The sequence below is a fragment of the Pelobates fuscus genome, chromosome 11 (genome assembly GCF_036172605.1).
Source record: "Pelobates fuscus isolate aPelFus1 chromosome 11, aPelFus1.pri, whole genome shotgun sequence".
In the NCBI taxonomy this organism is placed as follows: Eukaryota; Metazoa; Chordata; class Amphibia; order Anura; family Pelobatidae; genus Pelobates; species Pelobates fuscus.
In genome coordinates this window covers 127,087,389-127,114,029 of record NC_086327.1, presented here as the reverse complement: position 1 = coordinate 127,114,029, position 26,641 = coordinate 127,087,389, and the positions used below count along the sequence as shown (strand labels likewise).

General features: G+C 38.7%; 1 protein-coding gene across 1 annotated transcript; it reads right to left on the bottom strand.

The window, feature by feature from the left end:
• Window positions 1–1,386: 1,386 nt before the first annotated feature.
• On the bottom strand, window positions 1,387–12,888 carry LOC134576995 (indolethylamine N-methyltransferase-like). The gene is made up of 3 exons (XM_063435645.1): window positions 12,738–12,888; window positions 6,961–7,168; window positions 1,387–1,822 (listed from the first exon to the last, which is right to left on the bottom strand). Exons 1-3 carry the CDS (start codon window positions 12,886–12,888, stop codon window positions 1,387–1,389), a joined length of 795 nt encoding a protein of 264 aa, XP_063291715.1.
• Between the last annotated feature and the right edge of the window lie 13,753 nt (window positions 12,889–26,641).

Genomic DNA, 26,641 nt, shown 5'->3' with positions numbered 1-26,641 from the left:
AAATGATAATTATCATTATTAGTAGTAATATAATCATTTATTGATATAACAGTATATATTCCACAAGCAACATGGTAGATTTTGACAGTCCTGCCCAAAAGCTTACAATCTAAAGAAATGTTTCAAAGAACATACATGTTAAATATTTTTTTTAACCCCTTAAGGACCAAACTTCTGGAATAAAAGGGAATCATGACATGTCACACATGTCATGTGTCCTTAAGGGGTTAATCTACAACTGTGAGAATGAAGGATGCTGAGAAATTGCCAAGACGGGAACAAAATATGTTCAGGACCTCCTTGAAAGTTTGCTGGGACCCTCTCCAGTGTCTTCCCCCCTGCCCCCTCTCCTAGTAGATTTTGCTATCTCAAGATGCCATTTGCGTCTTCATGCTTCCCCCTGTTTCATTTCCACCTATTTTAATATGCATATCAGTTGCACACTGGCTTTTGGTGCATATATTGGAGGTAACATCTTATTAGATAGGCTATTAGCTGCTGACATTTTTTATATTTTTTCCGCTATCTATTTTTAATAAATTGTGCAATCTTTTATTACCTACCTGTGACTTTGTTTTGGAGCTACTACCGTGTGCAGACTTCAATGTAAATATTGGTGTACTACATAGTGAATCTATCACTGTTCTGTCTGTCTGTACGTCCTTGTGTCAGATCAATACATGCTAGAAATAATATGCCCCATCAAAATGTGTAATAGGGTAATATTTGACAGATATTTTTTATTTTTAAGGGTTGGCTTTCATGCCACATTTAGCTATAACAATTTTAACCCCTTAAGGACCAAACTTCTGGAATAAAAGGGAATCATGACATGTCACACATGTCATGTGTCCTTAAAGGACCAGTCTTAACATCATAACAAATTTGAATAATTGCAAACTTTTTGAGTGGAAAAATTACCTTGAACCAACCCTCAGATCGGAAAGAGACTTATAACTGCAATGATTTCTAAAACATCATTGTAGCTGTAAGCCAGCCCACCAGACCTGTCACTCAGGGAGTCGGAGCATTTAGTTCCGGGCTACCTTAATTAGTATTGTCCATATTTTGCACAGCATGCAATATGTGTAGGCAACATCTGAGCTCATTCCCAGATAGAGATAAGGGCAGATCCTATAGAACAAAAATAAGTAGACCCTGATTCATAAGTCACTTCCTGCTGAAATAGGGTCTGTCTATCACTGCATTGTGCAAGTGTCAATAGCAAGCGTTAGGAATGTTAAAAGGGCTACTTATGTATTTATTTATTTATTTATTTTGTTGACATAATTTTAATTTGTGTATTATATAAATAATTTTGAAAAGAGGGAATGCATTTCAAGTATGCATTCCCTTTAAGATGGAATATTCGGGTGAAGTCCCAATTTAAACAAGTACATTTCTCTCTTTTAAGGCCTTAATAAAACACATATGTTCCATATATGTTGTATCATCGCGCATTTTGCTTTCTATCACTTCCAGGTGTTCGATAACAAATCCTGCATCTCTCAGAGCCTCCTCTACAGACTTTTTATCAGATGTTAATATGTGATATTTGCTCCCACCTAAGGTATAATATTTTGCATTAAATACTCCAAATAGCAGTAGATGCCCACCCAGTTTTAGCAAGCATGACACTTTTTTCAGGTTCCGGCAGTATTCGTCTAGATCTTCACAAACCACATGGAAAACGAACAAACTGACCACGCAGTCTGCTTTTGGTAGAACGACTGGATCTGTAATGTTTTCCTTGGTGAAATCACATTTTAAAATGTGTGAGATATTTCTTCTTAAAGCATTTTCCATTTCATTGCCCTTGAAGCTGAAAAATATAACCAGATGGCTAAAAGTTTAATACATACATACAATGGAGACCCATATAACACGTGATCTGTAGCATGTCTTTAGAAGGAGCATTGATTTGCTCTCTTTTGTTTTTACTTATTTGGAAATAAGTCTTGCCAAATTGTTCAACATATCTATGAGATTTGTATAAATGTTTGGTGTAACGGTAGTCACCGTCACTGTTGATGGAAGACAGACACAATGTGTGAACCCCCAAATTCCTTTTGTGTTTTGTCCCCCTGTGCCCATTATTTGTGCAGGGTATGTTGAATGTATTGCTGGTCTGCGCATCTCCCCCTTCCCCTTTTTCCTGTCCCATTGTTTCCCCAGCAGGGCGTTGTCCCAGGGACACTGCCAGACCAGTTTAAACTAGCTGCTCTGTCCCTCCTCAATCTCCCATCAGCCCTTGCTATTGTGTGACCCCACCCTTCCTTGTACTATAGTGCTCTTATCAACCTATTGTATGTAAATTAGGTTGTTGGGGGCTTAAACTATGTGTGCTGTGGTCATTAAAGAGTTGCTGTTTAACCTTTACCATGTGTTGTCTGGTGTTTGATCCAGGGTGGAAAATGCCCTAAGTGATCCCAGTCAAGCTTTGGCAACTGGGTCTGAAGTGCTCCAGGGTCCCTAAAACCTACGAGAAAGCAGACATGGAGGTACTCGGTTGGAGTACTGGAGCTCCGTTACATTTGGTTTATCAATAAACATTATGAGTAATCTGAGAATTAACTGATTTATTCATATCAAAACCCCTCAATTTGTTTTAAGCGGATGAGCTGTTTCCGTTGTATTTCAGAGTTGGAATTTCCATTTATTTTCAGAACAAATCGATTAGTTTGAATACGAATCAAAGGCGTTTTATTTCAGACAAATCAATTTATTGAATTTTTTCACAAATCTTGTATTTATTTGCCATTAGTTAAATGGATTTCTGGAAATTCCATGTAATATATAATGATTATAACAATGCATGCTGTGAAGTTGTCTTGCTACGCTATATTATGTCATAAAAAGGTACATCATATGAGGTCACATTACCACCCACATAGCCATGTGGCCTTGTTAATGTTTAGGATTGATACACCTAAATGATGCTGTCTTTCTGGTAAAGCATGTCTTCATAATAAAATAACTAAAATGGGAGCAAAATGGGAGTGCATGTCTCTAGAATTTCCTAGACAGTTTTTTTGTTGTAATTCTGTGCAAAACCAGCAGCCTGAAAGCACTGCTTACGTGGTGCTGCCCTGCAGCTCTGAACGGGAGCTCATAATACTATGCCTGGACTGCAACCAACTTTTTAAGGGCTATCAAGCAACTGTTTGTTAATATTGCTACAAAATAACAATCCTTACTAACAGATATCATAGCCTGCCATTCTAGGCTAAAGGTAAGCAAGAATTAACCTTATTTTGTTTCTTATTGTTTCTGTGTATATACTTCATTTTTTCATGATTTTGTGCATCTTCCATTCTGGGATTTTGCAATATTGAGTATGTTTTGTATTTATTTTGTTGTTAATTTTTTCGTTTATTCTGTTAGTATTAAAAGTTAAGTTTTAAACTCATAGCAGCTACTACTAGGTCTGGGTAATTTCACCCACTTTTTTTCCGTTTGGCATGTCTTCATAATAAATCAGAATGTATCTTCACAGAATATTACATGAATCATCACTGTGATTGACATAGAAGGCTTGTCCATATGAGCAATTGGGCCTAAGAACCATCCTTTTTTTGTTTAAGAAAAAAAGTAAATAAATAAATAAAACAAATCTATCGCAAGTGGTAAGAGCTTCTAATGTTTATTTTCGGATGGGAATATTTAAAAAAATGTGAATAAAAAACAAAACAGTCTAAGCACCACAGCCACTAGAGAGAACAGTTACAGTATATGTAAACAGTATTCAAAACATGTGTATGTATATATTTACGTAAAAATATATTTCTGCCTATATTGACACCTGGGTGCAAATAATACATTAATGCTGTATATATTCCCAGTCCCTCATGTAAATATTTGCATATTTGTGCATCTTACCCCTTATACACACACACATACACACACACACACACACATATATATATATATATATATATATATATATATATATGTGTGTGTGTGTGTGTGTGTGTGTGTGTATGTGTGTGTGTATAAGGGGTAAGATGCACAAATATGCAAATATTTACATGAGGGACTGGGAATATATCTCTGGTAATGCAGTGCTTGGTACTATGGTGTAGATATATAGATGACATATTATTGGTTTGGAAGGAGGGTGTATTATCTCTAAATAATTTTAGTTATTACATTGAGAATCATGAATATTCTCTACACATTTTAGTTTAGAAAGCTTTATTTTTTTTGTCACTCTTTTATAACAGGTAGACTGAAGAAAGAGTAATAGGACTAAAAAACTGACTCATAGAGAAGCTTTTTGGATGAATACATTAAAAACTGACTAATCCAACAGCCTACATATGAAATTTGATTTGTGGTGTCTTGATTAATTTGGGACTAATTTATACCACCTGTGAAAGATTCCTATAAAATTTAAATAGTCGGGTGGGGGGTTATTGTTATTTTCATTTTTATTTTTATTTTTTTACTTTTTATTTTGCTCTTTTTTTCACTTCACATTTTTATTCTGCAAACATAAAATGTGCGTTTTCATTATTTTCATAAACTATTCCTGAGAGTTTTGTTTTGGTGAGGTTGTGAAATGTATTGCTATGGAGCTCTGTAGTACACTCATACACATTGCACATTGCTCATAGCATTATTTCTGTGGAGCTTTGTGATACACTCATACACACCATGATTTAAGTTTAGAGTGAGTTGTATTGCTTGGGATCTCTGTGATACACTCATGCATTTTGTGGGGAGGTGTCATTAAGGTTTAATTTGGGCTCAAGCTTCTGGTGTCTTTGAAACCTAGAAACCCAACAATGTCTATGTGGCAGACACTTCCTAAACAAGTTAAACTTTTGGTCTATTTTGGGCAGAGCAAACCTAACCTGAAAGAGGTGCATGATACACGAAAAAAAATAATGTCTATGCTTTGCACTACTATTGAAGAGACCAGTAGTAGGATTTCCCAAATATCTACCTCTTTTTTTGATATTACAAAAATTAAACATAATAATTAGGAATAAATGAGTATGTAAAAATAAGCATACTTAATGAACATAGTATATTAAAAAAAGCTAGACACATTTTGCATCTCCCAGAATTGTTTCTTCAATAGGATCACAAAGTTCAGACACAATTTTACTGATTTATAGTAGGGATTTGCAGGGCCGCCATCAGAAATTTTGGGGCCCCTAACACAGCTCAAGGCCTGGGCCCCTGGTTGCCCGCCTCCAAGCCCGCCCCCAGGGCCCGCCTCCAAATCACACCCACAGGAATACACACACAGACACAAACACAGACACACAAACACAAAGAAAGATACACACATACTAACAAACAGACACAAATACTGAAACAGACATACACACATACAGACATACTGACACACACATAGTGAAACAGACACACACATATACAGACACATACTAATATACATACAGACACACACATGCATAAGGAGATACAGATACACACACACACACATACTGACATACAGACACACACACACATATATACATACAGACATACATACATACATACTGACAAACAGACAAATACATACACATAAATACATACTAACATACATACATACTGATTTACATACATAATGACATACATACAGACACACACACACACACATACTGATATATACATTAATACATTACATACATACATATACTGACATACATTACATACATACTGGCATACATACATACACATAGTGACATACATTACATACATACTGACATACATACATAATGACATACATACAGACACACACACACACATACTGATATATACATACATACATAATGGCATACATACATACATACACATAGTGACATACATTACATACATACTGACACATACAGATAAATACTCACATACATATATACATACACACAACTCATTTTTCAGCCACCCTCCTTTTACTTACCTTTGCATTGCAGGAGGGTGGCTGGGGGTGATGGGCTTCGGATGCCTCTCCTCTCCGCCTTCAGGCCATCTCTACCCTCGCGCGGAGTAAGCTGAGAGGAAGTGACCGGCCTTCACAGTAGAACTTGCGATGCAGCTGCAATTTCTTTTTAAAGGGCCCGGTCACGCTATTACAGTGCTGACCGGGCCCCTGAAGATATAGGGCTCATCAGGTGGCCCTAAATGCTTGGGCCACCTGATGGGCCCCAGTGCAGATGCACCAGCGGCAGTTCCGCCGCTCCATGTGGGGCCCGGGCGGCCAGGCCCCCCTGGGCCACCAGGCCCGTGACAACCGTCATGGTTGTCACCCCCTGATGGCGGCCCTGGGGCTTTGTATCCGAAAGATAATCTATTTATTCATCTTTTTGTACATTGATGATAAAAATGTTATCATAACAAAATAACAGCACTCTACATTGGGAAAGTGGTGGACTGTTTTTTGTATTACAGATGATCCTCACTTACCGACCAGGTTCCGCTCTTACGTAAATGAATTGGTCAGTAACTGAGGATGCGCTAGAGGAAAGGTCAACATTGAGGGGAATTCCCTGACATTGACCACCTCACTAGCGCTGGAAATCCGTCGAATCTATGTTCAAAGATAATTCCCCGAGCATAGACCAGCTCACCAGAGAAGGGAATCCCTCTAACCTAACGTCGAATCTCAGTTTCAGAGCTGGTCATAACTCTGAGCCGTTGTTATGCAGGTAAGTTGCAAAGTGATCACTAGCTGTATTACATTTCACTAATGAGTCTTTAAGAATCAATGTCTGTATAGAGAGACTCATCCATTCTTTTGAGACATGTGCCTGTCTATGTAACAGAGAATATAAACAATAAATGAATAGTCAAAAAGAAGAGAATTCTGTCCCTGATCGACTACTTTGATATATTTGCCTTCCAGTTCTCTATTACTTCTCTAAATAACTTGTTAAAATATGTTTCAGAAAAGTTTATGTACATTTATTTTAATTCAATAATCATCAAAAACATGGCTGCTAGCTAGATCCTTACCTTGTACCTTGCAATTCTGCCATAATCGATAAGGCATGAGTCCAGTCATAGTTTTTAGACTCCTTATGCTTCCATTTCACTAGTTCCTTCACACAGAGATCACTAAATTCTACAATAGTGATGTCTCTAAAAAACTCAAAAATGGGCAATAGATGGTGAATGTTACAGCCAGCAGAAATATCAATCAAATAGTCTCCTTGAATTTGACCTGCGTAGAAAAATAACCAAGATTAAAAAAATAAACAAACAAAGCAAAAATTACTTTCCTTTGTTTATAATCTTGTTTTCACTTGGAATTAATTGGAAGAGCAGATCTTTTTGAATACATTTTGAATATCAAAAACAATTACTATTAAATATTTCATATCATTTTAGAACATGTTTCTTCATCTTTACAACTCCACTTCCAAGCCACCCATCAAGGCTTTCCTATGGTTGATAATTTTTTTGAAGAATTAAGACCACTAATTTTACAAACTTTAACCCCTTAAGGACGGCGTTCTATACCGCCCGCTGGCGTTTAGAGCCGGGTCCCCAAGGACGGCATAGAACACCCAAGCCGTCCTATGTACTTACCCGGTCGCCGGCGAACCCATGCCGGCGATCATGGTGTGGGGACTCACCTGGCAGGGAGTCCCCCTCCATCCTTTCCAGCCCCCCTGGGCCATGTGATCGTGAGGTCCTTGCGAGGACCTCACGATCACATGGATGGCATAGCTGTCCACAGCAATGCCAGCAGGGGGATTGCCTGTAATGACAGGTACTCCCCCTGCTGCCTGAAAATAGTAAAGTAAAAGTTAAAGTTACAGTTTAAAATAAAATATATACTTAGATCATATATATATATTAATTATAAATATGATCATATACACATACACTGTCTAAGTGTATTTTAATATGAATATATATATATATATATCAAAATACACATAGAATGATATTGATTAAAATATATATAATTTTCATTATATATATATTTCTATATAATATAAAATAAATAAATATGTAAATACGTAAAAAATAAAACAAAAAAATAATAAAAAAGAAATACATAAAAAAAATATTTATGTGTAAATTCGTTACAACTGTATTTTAAAATATATATCTTAAGGAAAGTCCCGTGTAGTGGACTGAAACGTTGATCATTTTAAATATGCTTTAATAAAATTTGGATTTTTTATCTGGACCGTGAGTGCTGCTACCTCTTTGGATTTCTTGGATATTTAATGCCTTGGCTTAGGACCCGGCACACAAGGGACATTTAAAGCGTGAGTGCAAGAGTATTTTGTCTTTTTTCTATATACCGTATATACCCGAGTATAAGCCTAGTTTTTTAGCACATTTTTTGTGCTAAAAAACCCCAACTCGGCTTATACTCGAGTCAATAGTCTGTATTATGGCAATTTGCATTGCCATAATACAGGGAGTGCAGAATTATTAGGCAAATGAGTATTTTGACCACATCATCCTCTTTATGCATGTTGTCTTACTCCAAGCTGTATAGGCTCGAAAGCCTACTACCAATTAAGCATATTAGGTGATGTGCATCTCTGTAATGAGAAGGGGTGTGGTCTAATGACATCAACACCCTATATCAGGTGTGCATAATTATCAGGCAACTTCCTTTCCTTTGGCAAAATGGGTCAAAAGAAGGACTTGACAGGCTCAGAAAAGTCAAAAATAGTGAGATATCTTGCAGAGGGATGCAGCACTCTTAAAATTGCAAAGCTTCTGAAGTGTGATCATCGAACAATCAAGCGTTTCATTCAAAATAGTCAACAGGGTCGCAAGAAGCATGTGGAGAAACCAAGTCGCAAAATAACTGCCCATGAACTGAGAAAAGTCAAGCGTGCAGCTGCCAAGATGTCACTTGCCACCAGTTTGGCCATATTTCAGAGCTGCAACATCACTGGAGTGCCCAAAAGCACAAGGTGTGCAATACTCAGAGACATGGCCAAGGTAAGAAAGGCTGAAAGACGACCACCACTGAACAAGACACACAAGCTGAAACGTCAAGACTGGGCCAAGAAATATCTCAAGACTGATTTTTCTAAGGTTTTATGGACTGATGAAATGAGAGTGAGTCTTGATGGGCCAGATGGATAGGCCCGTGGCTGGATTGGTAAAGGGCAGAGAGCTCCAGTCCGACTCAGACGCCAGCAAGGTGGAGGTGGAGTACTGGTTTGGGCTGGTATCATCAAAGATGAGCTTGTGGGGCCTTTTCGGGTTGAGGATGGAGTCAAGCTCAACTTCCAGTCCTACTGCCAGTTTCTGGAAGACACCTTCTTCAAGCAGTGGTATAGGAAGAAGTCTGCATCCTTCAAGAAACATGATTTTCATGCATGACAATGCTCCATCACACGCGTCCAAGTACTCCACAGCGTGGCTGGCAAGAAAGGGTATAAAAGAAGAAAATCTAATGACATGGCCTCCTTGTTCACCTGATCTGAACCCCATTGAGAACCTGTGGTCCATCATCAAATGTGAGATTTACAAGGAGGGAAAACAGTACACCTCTCTGAACAGTGTCTGGGAGGCTGTGGTTGCTGCTGCACGCAATGTTGATGGTGAACAGATCAAAACACTGACAGAATCCATGGATGGCAGGCTTTTGAGTGTCCTTGCAAAGAAAGGTGGCTATATTGGTCACTGATTTGTTTTTGTTTTGTTTTTGAATGTCAGAAATGTATATTTGTGAATGTTGAGATGTTATATTGGTTTCACTGGTAAAAATAAATAATTGAAATGGGTATATATTTGTTTTTTGTTAAGTTGCCTAATAATTATGCACAGTAATAGTCACCTGCACACACAGATAGCCCCCTAAAATAGCTATAACTAAAAAAAAACTAAAAACTACTTCCAAAAATATTCAGCTTTGATATTAATGAGTTTTTTTGGGTTCATTGAGAACATGGTTGTTGTTCAATAATAAAATTAATCCTCAAAAATACAACTTGCCTAATAATTCTGCACTCCCTGTACAGACTGGGGCTGTCAGAGCTGTAACTTACCTGTCCTGCAGCTCCTGTCAGCTCTCTCCTCCTCCGTGCCGTCCGTTCAGCACCTCGGTCAGCTCCCAGTGTAAGTCTCGCGAGAGCCGCGGCTCTCGCGAGACTTACACTGTGAGCTGACAGAGGGAGCTGCATGGACGGCGCGGAGGAGGAGAGAGCTGACAGGAGCTGCAGGACAGGTAAGTTACAGCTCTGACAGCCCCCCCCCCCCCCACTGAACTGCCAATGCCACTGGACCACCAGGGAAGGAGAGCCCCCTTCCCTGCCATGTATCAAGCAGGGAGGGGGGCCGAAAAAAAATAATTAGTAATAATAAAAAATAATAATAATTAAATAATAAATAATAATACAATAATAATAATAATTAAATTAAATAAATAAAAATAATAATGAATAATAATAAAAAAAATTAAAATAATAAAAATTAAAATAATAAAAAAAACACCCACCCCCCACCAAGGCTCTGCAACACACACACACACACACACACCACTCATACACACACACTGCACTCATACACTGCACTCATACACTGCACTCACACACACGCTGCACTCATACACACGCTGCACTCATACACTCACACTGCACTCATACACTCACACTGCACTCATACACTCACACTGCATTCATACACTCACACTGCATTCATACACACACACTGCACTCATACACACGCTGCACTCGAACACACGCTGCACTCATACACACACGCTGCACTCATACACAAACGCTGCACTCATACACACACGCTGCACTCATACTCACACTGCATTCATACACACACACTGCATTCATACACACACACTGCATTCATTATACACACTGTAAATAAATATTCAATTAATATATTTTTTTTAGGATCTAATTTTATTTAGAAATTTACCAGTAGCTGCTGCATTTCTCACCCTTGTCTTATACTCGAGTCAATAAGTTTTCCCATTTTTTGGGGGTAAAATTAGGTGCCTCGGCTTATATTCGGGTCGGCTTATACTCGAGTATATACGGTATATATATATATATATATATATATATATATATATATATATATATATATATATAATAATTCTACGTATATATTTATGCAATAATTTTACATAGTTAGGTCATTTTATTAATTACAATTTGTGAGACCTGCCTGACAACCCAGACCAAAAGTCCAGGGAATTTAATTTGCTAGCACTATATTTAACCCTGTAACTTTCCAAGACACCATAAAACCTGTACATGGGGGGTACTGTTTTACTCGGAAGACTACTCTGAACACAAATATAAGTTTTTTCAAAACAGTAAAATACATTACAACAATGATATCATTGGTGAAAGTGATTTTTTTGCATTTTTCACACACAATGGCACTTACACGGACAATATAATTGTTGTGATACATTTTACTGTTTTAAAACACTAATATTTCTCCCTAGTATAACAGTACCCCTCAAGTACCCCTCATGTACAGGTTGTATGGTGTTTTTAAAAGTTAAAGAGTCAAATATAAGGCTTGCGTTTAGTTTTTTCACATTGAAATTCGCCAAGTTGGTTATGTTGCCTTTGAGACCGTATGGTAGCCCAGGAATGAAAATGACCCGTATGATGGCATACCATTTACAATAGTAGAAAACCCAAGGTATTGCAAATGGGGTATGTCCAGTCTTTTTTAGTAGCCACTTATTTACAAACACTGGCCAAAATTGGCGTACAAATTAGTTGTTTGCATTTTTCACACACAAACAAATACTAACACTAACTTTGGCCAGTGTTTGTGACCAAGTGGTTTGCAATACCTTGGGTTGTCTACTTTTGCAAATGGTATGCCATCATGGGGGTAATTCTCATTCCTGGGCAACCATACAGTCTCAAATGCAACGTAACCAATCTGGCGAATTTAAATGTGAAAAAACTGAAAAATATAACATGCTATATTTGACCCTGTAACTTCCCAAAACACCATAAACCCTGTACATATGGGGTACTGTTTTACACGTGAGACATCGCTGAATACAAATATGTGTATTTTATTGCAGTAAAAGCAAACAGTATTATGACATTCACAGTTAGAATGTCACATAGAACAAAAAAAAATGGAAATTCTTTTTTTCTTCCATTTTTTTACATTTTATTCATATTAAATTATGTGTCATACCTAAATATTAGGTGTTATATGAAAGCCATGTTTCCCCTGAATAAAATGATATATAATAAGTGTGGGTGCACATAATATGAAAGAGGTGAATTACGCCAGAACAGAAATAAAGCGCAAATTCAAGTTTTTGTTTACGTTTTGTTTTGATCAAAACTTGTAAATTTGGCTCAGTCCTTAAGGGGTAAAACAAATATTTATTTTAGAAGCATTATACAACTACACATGTGTTTCACACATAACCTGATTGGGAGGCTTACAATTATAGAAGCTTACACTGGAAGCTTACACTTACACTTACGCTTACACTTACACACTAGACAAGATGTATGTTTTTATTCCTTATTTACTCTTATGATTTCTACCACAGACCTGGTGACGCTCATTATGTTAATTTTCCTCCTGCTACTCACTGACTGACTGTGCATAGTGCTTATACCATTACACAAAACGTTTATTACCTGTGGTGTACTAAGGTACTCTTTTCTTTTTAACTCTATGATGTCCTAAAATGCCTGTATGTTAGTCTATGCACTGCAATATTTGTTTTAAATATATATATATAATACCAATGAGAATGCGTAGTGTTTTTTAAATGTATTAATGTATTAAAAATAGCATACCTTGTCCTGCCACTTTATAAAGCTGTTCAACTGGAAACCTCACAGTCTCTTCAGTGATATAGTTTTCACTTGTTCCAGAATAATATGTATTAAACAAATCTGTTGGTTCCCATTCATGTACATGATAGTGTTTGTGAGAGCTGGAGTCCATTCTGAATGCCTGTGGTGTTGTATGGTGATAATGTCTCCAGCAAGCTGTTATATACTTTGTTAATTAACATTATCAGTTAGTGGATCCTGATGACTAACTGACATGAGACTTATCACGAGTCAGTGCAAGTCAACACGGATAAATTACTATGTGCTCATGACTTAAGCTGACCAAATAATTTTTTTTTTAAGTAATCGCTCAGATAACGTCTTGCATATTACACTGATCTCTTAGAGGGTTATTTACTAAAGAGCAAAATGTGACCAACTTACAATAGAAATGCAACATTTGATCCAAAATACCCAACATTTTGTAATCCTCTTGTCAATGAGTGATAATTTTAGGAAGTAAGTCTTTTGGAGCCTTCTTTATCAATACAGGATTAGGGGAAGGCTGAAATCCAACCTAACCTTCAGGGGCCTGCAGAATGCAGCACAGAATTTTCAGGCACTCTCTACTGTCCCCCCAAATATCCAGCTATCAAATGTGTGCCCCTTGATTTTCATGTTACAGAAGAAAGTCAAGAAGTATATCTCTCTCTCTAGCTCTTCAAATAAAGAAAATAACAATAAACAAATAAGCAAAGTCAAAAAAGTATACCCTAGCGGGGGTCGGCAACTTTCGTCACTCCAGATGTTGTGGACAACATCTCTCCTGATGCATTGCCAGAATTATGCCTGTAACAGCATTATGGTAAGTGTAGTCCACAGCATCCGAGGTTGCCTACCCCTCCAATAGAGTGCTCATTTTGTTCGAAGCTAATTTTGAAACCTGCGATAACAAAATAACTCTGTGGTCGTGTAAATTCTAACAGACTTTATAAGATGAGAAATAATTACTCTTCGCACAGACTGTGGAACCTTTGGTAAAACTTGCAACTTACTTCCATATTGCCTCATTGTCTTATTGTTTAATATATTTTACTACAAATCTAAAGTTGCTCTAAACATATTTTGAATCAAATAACTCAGGCATTAAAGTCAAAGGCATGCGTGAGCAGCTTTTTTTCCCCAAGCCCACTGGAAAGTGGCACCCAAATGCCTTGTTAGCCTAATGGTAAATAGAGCTCTGCACCCTGACAAAGATAAGCATACTGACATACACACTGACACATACACACACCCTGATACAGATATGAATCGTATCTGTTTTTTACATCTGCATCACTGGACTAATACGGCTACAATCTCTCTCTCTCTACACTTGAATTAATTTATATATATATATATATATATATATATATATATATATATATATATATATATATATATATATATATATATAAAATGTAATCCTATGTGTTGATATTTATGATATGTAATATGAAAAATAGAGAAATTTATTGAAGAAGGTACAAGAAACATCCCCTTCAAAGTAAGTGACTTTCAATTCCTCTTATCTCCCTCTGTCAGGATCTGTTCTTCATTTCTTCCTGTCTGCTCTAGTTTCTTTAAAACATAAGACAAAGTAGGGACTATTTGTCTTATGGAGGTTTCCTACGCTTTACCAGCGGAGGAACTATGTGTCCTTCATTTCCGGTGGTCAAACCAATTTCACCACAATTCTCACCTTTCCTCCATGTTCCCACGAAGCCTCCTTTCACTTTTCCCGAACGTCCTGTCATTTAGACAGAACGCTGGCGAAACTACCGAATTGCGTCCTAACAGAATGAGAACAGTTACTCCATTCTTGTTAGGATGCAATTCGGGACTTTGTTCTGATCGGAATTTCCCACGGTATTCCCATGGTATTAGGGAGCTATCTACCAAAAGGCTGAAAGACCTAAATTGGTCTTTCAGCCATATTTACTAATACTAAGTAAAGATTATTTCCCCATGCTGTGTAATTTGACTCATAACTCTCTGATTGCCTAAGAAAGCAACCAATCAGAGAGTTATGAGTCAAATTACAAAGCATGGGGAAAATTCCCAAAAACTTTCCCACACTGTGTAAAATGACACAGAGCACTCTGATCGGTTGGATTTCAAGCCAACCAATCAGAGTGCTGTGACAGTTAAATGTAGAGACTTACCTGTCAGTGTCTTCATTTACCTATCAGGTAAATTTGCGCTCAGGTTTTATTTTTTTTACAAGTTTGACGGGTATTATGGATTTTTATTTGGCATTTTTTAGGGCTGAAAAAAAGATTTTAGAATTAAGAAGACATCAAATGGAAAGTTTTAATTTTTTTACAGGTATTAAGTTCTCTTGTTCCCCCCTCCCTCACTATTTTTAGGGGTGAAGGGGGTAGGTAGGGATTTATAAAAAAAAAACATTTGGGGGGTTAACATTTTGTATTTAGGGCCCCCACCCACTGCTCATGGGTGGGGGCCGAGGTGGGGGGGGAATATAGGTTCCCCCTTTATTGGTATTTAGGGCCCCCACCCACCGCTCATGGCTGGGAGCAGGGTCGGGGGGCAAAATGGTCTCCACTTCAGTTTAATAGCCCCCACTCATGCGGCACAGGTGGGGGCTTGGGAGGGAGGATGCTAGGGATTTTTTTTTACAGTTAGCAGCCACAGGCTTTATATAGCGAGTCGGGGCAGGAGAGTATAGCAGGTATAGTGAGTAGGGGCAGGATTTACTAATACTAAGTAATATTTACTTAGCATTAGTAAATATGGCTGAAAAAACAATTTAGGTCTTTCAGCCTTTTGGTAGATAGCTCCCTAATACCGTGGGAAATTCCGATCAGAACAAAGTCCAGAATTGCGTCCTAACAAGAATGGAGAAACTGTTCTCATTTTGTTAGGACGCAATTCGGTAGTTTCGCCGGCGTTCTGTCTAAAAAGTACATTCGGGAAAAGTGAAAGGAGGCTTCGCTGGAACACGGATGAAAGAGGAGAATTGTGGGGAAATTGTTTTGACCACCAGAAATTAAGCATACTTTGTTCCTACACTGATCAAAGCTGGTCAAGCGTAGCAAACCTCCATAAGACAAATAGTCCCTACTTTGTCCAACTAGAGCAGACAGGAAGAAATGAAGAACAGATCCTGAGAGAGGGTGAGAAGAGCAAACGATTAAAGAAAGATAAGTTTGGCATGAGAGTGCAACTTTAATACAAACTTGGGAACAGCACACGCATAAGCCGAATTGAGACACAGAGGGAGATGGAGATAAGATGCACGGAGGGGCTGGGGGACACACAAAGCGACATAGATGGGCTGGCAGAGAAAGAGACAAGGTGCTGGGGACAAGAGACACACAAATGGCTCTGTGGAGAGAATAAGACAAACAGAGGGGCTGGGAGGAGGGTCAAGACCCATAGAGGGACTGGGGAAGGGGCAAAATAGACAGACAGGGGCCTGGGAGAAACAACTCAGATGAATAAAATAAAACAAAAAAGGAATATTTAGCCAAAAGAGTTTGAATAAACCTTATTGAAATTTTCCACCAAAATTAACACTGGCGTGCAGGAGGTATCAGAAACTTACCTGTTCCTGGCACCAGTGCTGCTCCTCTTGGCTCGCACATCTATGCTGCTCCCCTCCTGTGGTCACATGGCCCGAACGCTGCACATGGCCACGTATGGCTCCATCTGCTGGTTTGCGTCTGCCAAAATCCTGTCTGCTTTATTCTTCCCTGTTTGTTTTGGATGGTGCCCGTTTTATTAGCGCATCATTTATAATTTAAATCCTTGGACATCGTACCTGCCCTTAAATTGACCACATTATCCAGGCAACCCTCTCCCGTGCTGTCTCCTTTCTCCCTCTTATTGTTAGAAGAAGTGACATGCTGTCACTTCCTCCTGGCACTGCAGATATTACAGGGGCCCAGCTGTGATATTAAAGGGCCATCAATACCCATCTATTGGCCCTTAGTGCATAACAAATAATTACATTGTGTATGTTCTAACCTAAACAAGAGAAGGATAGTAGGATTTATCTAACACAGTAATATATAAAAACCTAATAATAGGGGAATAAAACAAAGGGAATACTATTATTATGGTATACATGATCAAATAACAGGTAGATCAAATAACCTTTTTTATTTATATCAAATAAAGATTTTTAAAAAAACATTTCTCAATAATCAGGTTACAGAGCTTTCAACTATGCAATTTACCTTGCATTTGATCACATTTTATTATTATTATTATTATTATTATTATTATTGCCATTTATATAGCGCCAACAGATTCCGTAGCGCTTTACAATATTTTGAGAGGGGGGATGTAACAATAAATAAGACAATTACAAGAAAACTTACAGGAACAATAGGTTGAAGAGAACCCTGCTCAAATGAGCTTACAGTCTATAGGAGGTGGGGTATTAGAAACATTAGGATAGGAAATATCAGGTAGGAGTGAAGCAGAGCTGGAGAAGAGAGCAAAGCACTATCCCATAGGAGAGAGCAAGAGACAGGTATGTAAGGGAGAGATTACTCTGGGAGGCCATACGCTTTCCTGAAGAGATGGGTTTTAAGGCCCTTCTTAAATGATTGAAGACTAGGGGAGAGTCTGATGGCAGTAGGCAAGTTATTCCAAAGGAGAGGAGCCGCCCGTGAGAGGTCCTGCAAGCGCGAGTTGGCCGTGCGGGTGCGAGCAGCGGTCAGGAGGTGGTCGCGGGCAGAGCGGAGGGTACGAGGAGGGGCATACCTCTGGATCAGTGAAGAGATATAAGAGGGGCTGGAATTGTTCAGTGCTTTAAATGTATGGGTTAGCACTTTGAATTGACTCCGATAGGATACAGGGAGCCAATGTAAGGACTGGCAGAGGGGCGAGGTGTGAGAGGACCGACTGGATAGGAAAATCAGTCTAGCTGCAGCATTCATTACAGACTGTAGCGGGGCAGTACGGCTTTTGGGGAGACCAATCAGGAGAGAGTTACAGTAATCCATGCGGGAAATTACTAGAGAATGGACAAACTCCTTGGTAGCATCTTGCGTAAGAAAGGGGCGGATGCGGGCTATGTTTTTGAGTTGGAACCTACAGGACTTGGCAACAAACTGGATGTGAGACTCAAAGGTGAGACCAGAGTCAAGTATGACGCCAAGACAGCGCGCTTGTAGGGATGGACTTATGTGGATATCACTGACTTGAAGGGAGAGTGAGAGAGGAGGATCAGTATTAGGAGGAGGAAAGACAAGGAGTTCAGTTTTAGAGAGGTTAAGTTTGAGAAAGCGTGATGACATCCAGTCAGAGATGGAAGAGAGGCAAGCAGTGACACGTTGCAGGACGGCCGGGGAGAGGTCCGGTGAGGAGAGGTATATCTGAGTGTCATCAGCGTACAGGTGGTAGTTGAATCCAAAAGAGGCAATAAGTTTTCCAAGAGAGGCAGTATAAAGAGAAAATAGAAGGGGACCAAGGACAGAGCCTTGGGGAACTCCAACCGAGACAGGGCGAGGGGAGGAGGTAACCTTGGAAAAGGAGACACTAAATGAGCGTTGGGAGAGATAGGAGGAAAACCAAGAGAGGACAGAGTCACAGAGACCGAGTGATTGAAGAGTTTGAAGGAGGAGAGCATGATCAACTGTGTCAAAGACAGCAGAGAGGTCAAGGAGAATTAATATGGAGTAGTGACCTTTGGATTTAGCAGAGATTAGGTCATTAGTCACTTTGATAAGAGCGGTCTCAGTAGAGTGGAGAGGGCGGAAGCCAGACTGAAGAGGGTCAAGGAGAGAGTTGGAATTAAGGAAGTGAGACACACGGGTAAAGACAAGTCTTTCCAAAAGCTTTGATGAGTAAGGGAGCAGGGATATGGGACGATAGTTAGAGGGGGAGGACGGGTCAAGAGATGTTTTTTCAGGATAGGTATTACAGTGGCATGTTTAAGGTCAGCAGGAACAGTGCCAGAAGAGAGAGAGCAGTTAAAGATGTGTGTTAGGATAGGCACAAGACAAGGGGAGAGAGATCTGATAAGGTGAGATGGGACAGGATCAAGTGGGCAAGTGGTGGGGCGAGAGGAACGGAGAAGTGCAGCCACCTCTTGTTCAGTAGCTGGGGAGAAAGTCTGAAGGGTAGGGAAAGCATGATTTATGTGTGGTTGAGAAAGAGAACGGCAAGGAGGGGAGAATTGTTTCCTTAGCTGTTCAATCTTGTCAGTAAAGTAATATGCAAAGCTATCAGCTGTAAGGTTAGTTTTGGGGGTGGCCACAGCAGGGCGGAGAAGGGAATTAAAAGTGTCAAAGAGACGTCTGGGATTGCGGGAGCATGAACTAATGAGAGAGGAAAAGTAGGACTGTTTGGCGAGGGCAAGGGCTGCGCTGTATGAAAGCAACATGAATCTATAATGAAGATAGTCTGCCTGGGTGCGGGACTTCCTCCAGGAGGATTTGAATATGTTTGATTCACTTTAATACTGTTGCTACTGTTGAAACTAAAGTGTCAACATCCAAATGTGATACCATAATCATTCTTCTTTTGTAAGAATTATATATATGATAGACAAGATTCATATAAATAAAACGAGACCACACAATAACCACAGACAACGCTTAATTACTTTTCAATGGGCTTGGCCGGGGTGCTTATTCAACGCTCAAGGGGCATACAACCATAACTTTGTAACCATATCTTTGTAACCATAACCATATAACATATGGTTCACCAACTTTAAAAACGTTCAACTTTATTAACCACCATATTGCCAGTCAGTCATAACTAGCCTGACCACATTTTATTTAAAACCATTTACCATCATATCCTTCCTCAGAACTTGACCCTGAGGATGACTTTTGCCCCACCGCCTCAACTAGGGTAGACACAGGTCCATCATGTTTTGTAACTCCAACTTAAGTATATTAACTCCAATATTTGCCAAATGAACCTAAACTTTACTATATAGGTGTATGTAAAACACCCAGCGTAATGTGCACCTTCACCAACACCATTACTCTTGTGATTCTAAGCATAGCAATCGCGGGACCAACTCCTGAACAAAATGAAACCATTGAAGGAAATAATGCACAAAGGGGAACTAAAATCATTAAACAATGCAGTAAGAAGAGATTTAACAAAATGTACACGACTCCCTATTTGCCCTATTCTATAGCTGGAGCTGGCCATCTTGCTCTCTGATCAAACTAAAACGGTTACAGGAAATAATTCCTTAATGATCCAGTAACTCAAACCATGCAATAAACAGACTTAACTAAACCTACACTGTTACCACTATGTGAATGGTTAAAAAAACTGCTGTATCTGGCCATGTAGAACAATCCAACCTAATGACCATAATTCCAAAATCTCAGATCAACTATACATGATTGAAGTTCTGGTTATGTCCGTATATTTTGGCTCTTCCTCTTTGCATGGCCTGCCAGACCCCTTGAGTGACCTAGAATCCAAACATTTGTTATGGTACAAGAATGACAAGAGGAAGAGACAACATTAAATCAAATCATCACACACGTATAACTGAAAACTAGTCTGATTCCATCTCCCAATCTTGATTGCACTTGCACCAATCCAACATAGCCGCATTGCCACAGCCCGAACCTGAAAGAATAGCATGTTATTTACCTTCACAACCAAGTATTCAAAGCATAACTGTAATACCCACTGGATTTTAAAATGTTTGCATGGACAATCTTAATTATAAACAAGAAAAGGGGCCAGTATCAGCAAGTGCAAAATCAAAATAAATAAAGTTTCGACTGAACAAAACAAAAATCCGCCCTCACTGAAGCGATACAAACTAATCTATTTACTCTTCCCATCTGAAATATATATACATACATGTATATATATATATATATATATATATATATATATATATATTTATTTTTTGCAAACAAATACCTACTCTATTAAACAAAACTAACTAATTCTCAGCCAAAGAAAGGCTGCTAACAATAAAAATACTTCAAAATGAAAAATATAACATTCCCAAACTTCAAGTAATATGCTAACATATAAGGGATAGGACGCTTCACATCCTCTATCTACAAAATAACCCCTCAACAACTATTTAATTATAAATGCTCTCACCGTTACCTTTTACCAAACCACTTAAACTATGCTACCTGTGCTATATGAAATATGCTACCTGCACTAAGTGCCTGAAGATAACATCTTTAGATAGCATTATTTGAACATTAGTCAGGTATGAAAGCAGCTTTGATATTATCACCAACTCTGTTATCAAGGGTCAATTGATGAAAAATTACCACTTATCGCAAGGTGACACCTAAACATACCTATTGTCCCATTCGAGTTTTTTCCATAAGAATTTGACCTGCTATTAAGATTAACTTAAGTATTATAGCAATTCCCCTCTTTATTTTCTGCAATTATTTGGTAGCAAACGTCTGAATGCGCTAAGCTGAAGTCCTGTTCTCAACTAGGAATATGCACTGCCGTCTGCCAACTATTAAGTTACCATTATACAAATACTAACTTCTTTTGAATGCAATAAACTGAAAACTTGTACCACTGACTCATTGTCACAGTTGAATAATATCCTTTTATTGTGGAGCTATAATCCAAGATTATAAACTGCTGACACCATTGGCAGCAATTCTAACAAGTTCAGATTTTTGAAGGCACTTCTTACAGCACCCATACAAAAACCCATCTTAGTTCCAAATATGCGAAAATCCAACTGCCCATGCTACCTCCAGAAATAACTACGTTTAATCAACTTGAACATCTGAATGTAACCAGGAGCAGCCATTGAAAACTTGCAAAATCTTTAGCAAAACCTTTATAACATTTTAATTCAAGCAGGTACGTTAACAAAATGCAGTTTTATCTTTACATATGTCAAAAACACCCTTCTACCTAAACTCTTCTTACAGGCGAACTCAGACCTGTAAATGCTTACAGACCTAACTATGATTGATTTTTGTTTTGAGGTTTTGTTTTAAAATCTAATTGAAGGTAACCATACTAAACTTCCCCATTAATATGCTTCAAGTATATCCTCTAGATCAGTGGCTCCCAAACAAGACCCCATGACCCTCTAACAGTCCAGGTATACCTCCCCATTGAAATAAATCCCGGACTGCCGGTGGGCCACAAGGACCAACCAGGAACCACTGCTCTAAATGTTGAAGAAATTGATTATATACGCTCAACTTCTTTAGTACCAGAAAACTTTGAATTTTTAACAATGAAATTATTTAACTCTACCTAAATGAGCTTGACTTCTCTCTTTTTTAACTTTGAAGATGAATATGGCAGAGATTTTTTTTACATTTTTTTTTTAACTGCTATTTACACTACCCGAAGCCTGTGCTGGACTATATATATATATATATCTATCCATATATTTTTATTTATTTTTTAACCATTTTTTCCTAAAGCCTACTAAACCTTTCTACTTCATCAAATTCCTATTCATACTCACCACCTGAAGTACCTGCTCTGCCTTGCACCCACATTATTTTTTAAATACTTCTATATCATCCAGATGACAGTCATTCCCATCATCTGATTTATCTTCTCTTCTCCAAAGGATTTCTTCAGCCCAGCCCTCACCTCTACTCTGACCTATAACAGGTCCAACAGGAGAAGGGCAGGCTTCTTTACACCTGTTCACCTTTACTGGTGCTGTTCCTTTAAATCCTTCAGCTTTTAGCTGTGTAGCTGTGTATTGTTTCTTCCTTGCATGAGGGCACTTCTGTACCACCAAAGCCGTCAACCGACCAGCCAGAAACTCCAATTGTCAGGAACACTCTTCAGGGGAAGATGCTGCTGCCGGAGTCTCCCAGTCAGCTTTTGAAGTCTCACGCAGCGAATTTAAACCGGCTCTCCTCCAGCAATTCAAGTCTTTAAATGGACACTCGACTGCTGTCTGCTCTTCACAGATAAAGCTTTTCAGCAATCTAAAGTTGCTTAGGGGTCTGGAGTAACCCTTTAACCTTAAATCTTCTGAAACCATGACGTTTCCAAGAGTCCGTCCGCACCGCTCCTGCTTCAGTCCACTGTGACAGGATTAAACTTTTGCTGCTTCTTTTTATACTGTCCCAGTTTCCCACTCTTTTTCTGCTTGCAACTTTCAACCAATCCCATGCCAGCTCCAGCCCCCAGAAACAGCTGTGTCATCAATTCCGTCTGACTGACCAACTGTCACAAGATGTAAAATTCCTCACATTCAAATCCTAGACAAAACTCCTTCATTGTCACCATGCATATATACAACAGTGCTTAGTGCCTGTGGCTTCTTATTTGTCATTATTGCAATGTTTATATCTGCGTGGGAATGGCAAACAGCATGTGATGTTGGTACTTTGTAAATATCAACAACATATAATTAATTTAATTCCTATAACTAACTTTAAAAGCTAGTTTCAATCTCATGTCTATGTAATTATTTGAATTTCCCATAATTATTTGAACTGCTGTACACATAAATCTATTAAGTAGAGAAACGGATCACATTTTGCTCTGGAACTCCAAGATGGATTCCAGCACTCATAAATATTATTCCGAGGATCATGTGTATCCAAACAACTTATATGACACTTACGTTGGTGCACACTGATGAGCTTTTAATATTCCCTCTGAAGGTAGTTTCCAGTAAATTAAAATCAGGCATGCATTTATTTCTGGTCTTCTGTTTTAATAAATTTAATATTTAATGATATAGGCCATATTTATTATTGCAAAAGAGTAAACATTCTGGGTAAAAGTAATAAATAAAATTATAAAAATTGAACAATTTATAGAGCTACATAACCTCAACTTCTTTGGTAGACCATGGCGAGGCCTGTTCTGAGTGAAACCTGGCCTGTGAAACTGCTGTATGGTCTTGCCCACAGTGCTGCAGCTCAGTTTCAGGGTCTTGGCAATCTTCTAATAGCCTAGGCCATCTTTATGTAGAGCAACAATTCTCTTTTTCAGACCCCCAGAGAGTTCTTTGCCATGAGGTGCCACATTGAACGTCCAGTGACCAGTATGAGAGAGTGTGAGAGCGATAACACCAAATTTAACACACCTGCTCCCCATTCAAACCTGAGAACTTGTAACACTAACAAGTCACATGACACCGGGGATGGAAAATGGGTAATTGGGCCCAATTTGGACATTTCCACTTAGGGGTGTACTCACTTTTGTTGTCAACGGCTTAGACATTAATGACTGTGTGTTGAGTTATTTTGAGGGGGACAGCAAATTTACACTGTTATAACAGCTGTACACTTACTACTTTACATTGTAGCAGAGTGTCATTTCTTCAGTGTTGTCACACGTAAAGATATAATAAAATATTTACAAAAATGTGAGGGGTATTGTCTTGAGCAGGTCAGGAGTCTTGAGAGACTTTGAGAGACTTTGGCAGGAGTTAACATTAGAGGCTTCATTGGGGAGTTTGGACATAATAGAAAACAACAGGATATCTTACAAATGAAATAATAGGAAAAAGGTACATAAGATAAACAAAGGTTTAGGCAATATGCCTTATATAGATAAACAGATGAAAGTATAGGTTGAATATAGAGGGACAAGTATAAAAGAATAGGACAGAACAGAACAACAAGGTTTCAGGGAAATAGGAAAATAAAACTTTGGTATATCAGCCCCCTCTTGGTAGGAGTGCTGATAACATATGGAAATAACAACTTGCAATATTAGAGGCAAAGTTCAGATTGGTGTTATGCAGGTTGGTGAAGATCTGATTGGCAGGATAAAGCAGAGTAGAAGAGTAGGTTAGGCTGGTTTGGAACAGGTTGATATCAAGCTGGTTAGCAGGATAGACGTGTAGGTTAGGCTGGTTTGGAACAGGTCAGTATAAAGCTGGTTTGCAGGGTAGAAGTGTAGATTCACAGGAATCTTTCCAGGAGCTAGGAACTGAAGTCTTTCAAAATGAGCATCAACTTCATTGTAAAGGCAATGTGGTAAGTTTGGTGTGGTCTTTTGTAGCTTCTTGATTATCCCAGGCAGGTGAGGATGACTAAGGTTAGTGATTAGGGAGGCCTCTAGTGGTACAGATCTGGAACTAGTTATTAAAGAAACAGGAATAAACTAACATAAACTTAGTTTTCAGGATTGGATCCTGTCCTGACAGGTGCACTCACTTTTGTGAGATACTGTACCTTCAATCAAAGAGCAACTGCACTCATGCAATGTATATATTTATTGTATATTAAACAATGTACCTATAATTGTACAGTATATATCTCTTATTATATGTGTAACCATGTATTTACATATGCTGTCTTTGACATCCATGAATAAAATACGTGACTTCAAGAACAAGTACCCATACCCTGGAATCGTTTATAATTTATTTTTAATATTTCAAGAGAAATTTGTTTTATACAAACGAATTACGTCTGCAAATTGTTCACTTTGGGGTCTCAGACAGCAAAGCCTGGACCACCATTAAAGCGCCAGTTCTACTGAGCATCTCTGCCACAAACTGTGCTGCTTTCAGAGCAAGTGTACAACTCGAGCAGGGAGCCAAAGCTCTCTCCAAGTCAGAGAACGTGACTGAGTTTCCTGCAATGAGGATCCTGCACTAACATCCCATGAGGGAATCCACTGGACCACTAGACAATGGAATATTGTCCCCCTCAAAGCCCTGGAGGTGGGGGGTAGGGGGAGAAGGGCAATAATGAAGTAATGAATAAATTTTTTTTAAAGGCATTGCAGTATGTGGGAAAGCTAAACACAGTATCCTAATACGCTATCAACCCCAGATAAAGCCCCCATATGTAGTAACACCCTCGACATTCACTCACCCTGCCTCAGTCTCCTTCCCTCCCTCCCTCACTCACTCACTCACTTAATCACTCCCCCAATTCCTTCTGCAATAACCCTCCATCACCCTACCACATTTACCCTGTCATACTCACCCCTCAACCTTTTTGAACTCACCTGCCAACTTTGTCATATTCAACTCCTGCCTGGTTACACTCTCACCCCTCACCTGACCACATTCATCCAGTCACACTCTCCCTCACTCATCTCCAACTCTGTTGCACTCACTCCCTCACTCTGCCATGCTTACCCTATGACCTTTTTTTACCTTGCCCTGTCAAAGTCACCCAGTCATCCTCATACACACACACAGTCACCTACCTCAACCATCTCCCATTACACACAACACAACACAACACAAGCAGCTCATCCACATACATACACTCTCAGACACAGACATTGATATGCTCACAGACACAGAGAAATACATTCACAAACAGGGATACTCACTCTCAGTCACACACTCTCAAGCATGTACACAATGACCTGAGGTCAGGACTTTTGAGGACATTTGTGCCTGCCTCATTCAAGACCAATAAGGATATTTATGCCTGCTTTACCTGCACTTTATATTTTGGTGCTCTTTATGGACTCGGATAAACCATCTGGCTATTGGATTCTTTCATTAAGAGCATTAAGCATTAAGAGCATTAAGAGCAGTCCTGTGTATATTTTTTTATCAGTATTCAATAAATTTATTTTTCAAGAAAGAATGTATTTCACCGTTGTTCTTGTTACCTCCAGAACGACCAAAGAAAGGACAGGGATGTCCTATTAAGTGTCCCACTGCAACACTCATGGGAGCCATATGATTTTATTTGGCTCCTGGCTTGAGTACATGATCTTTACCATCTTCCTTTTTTATAACATAATTACTGTATTACACTATATGTTTTATGTTTTTATTTTAGGAAGTTATAAGAAGTGTGATCCACCATTGTATGTATTCTAATTGAGTACATTGCTCTCTTTTATGGCCTTAATAAAAAAACAAATGTTCACAAAATGTTGTATCATTGCATATTTTGCTTTCTATCACTTTTACAGACTTTTTTTTATCAGTTTTTTCAGGTTCCTGCAGTAATCATCTAGATCTTCAGAAACCG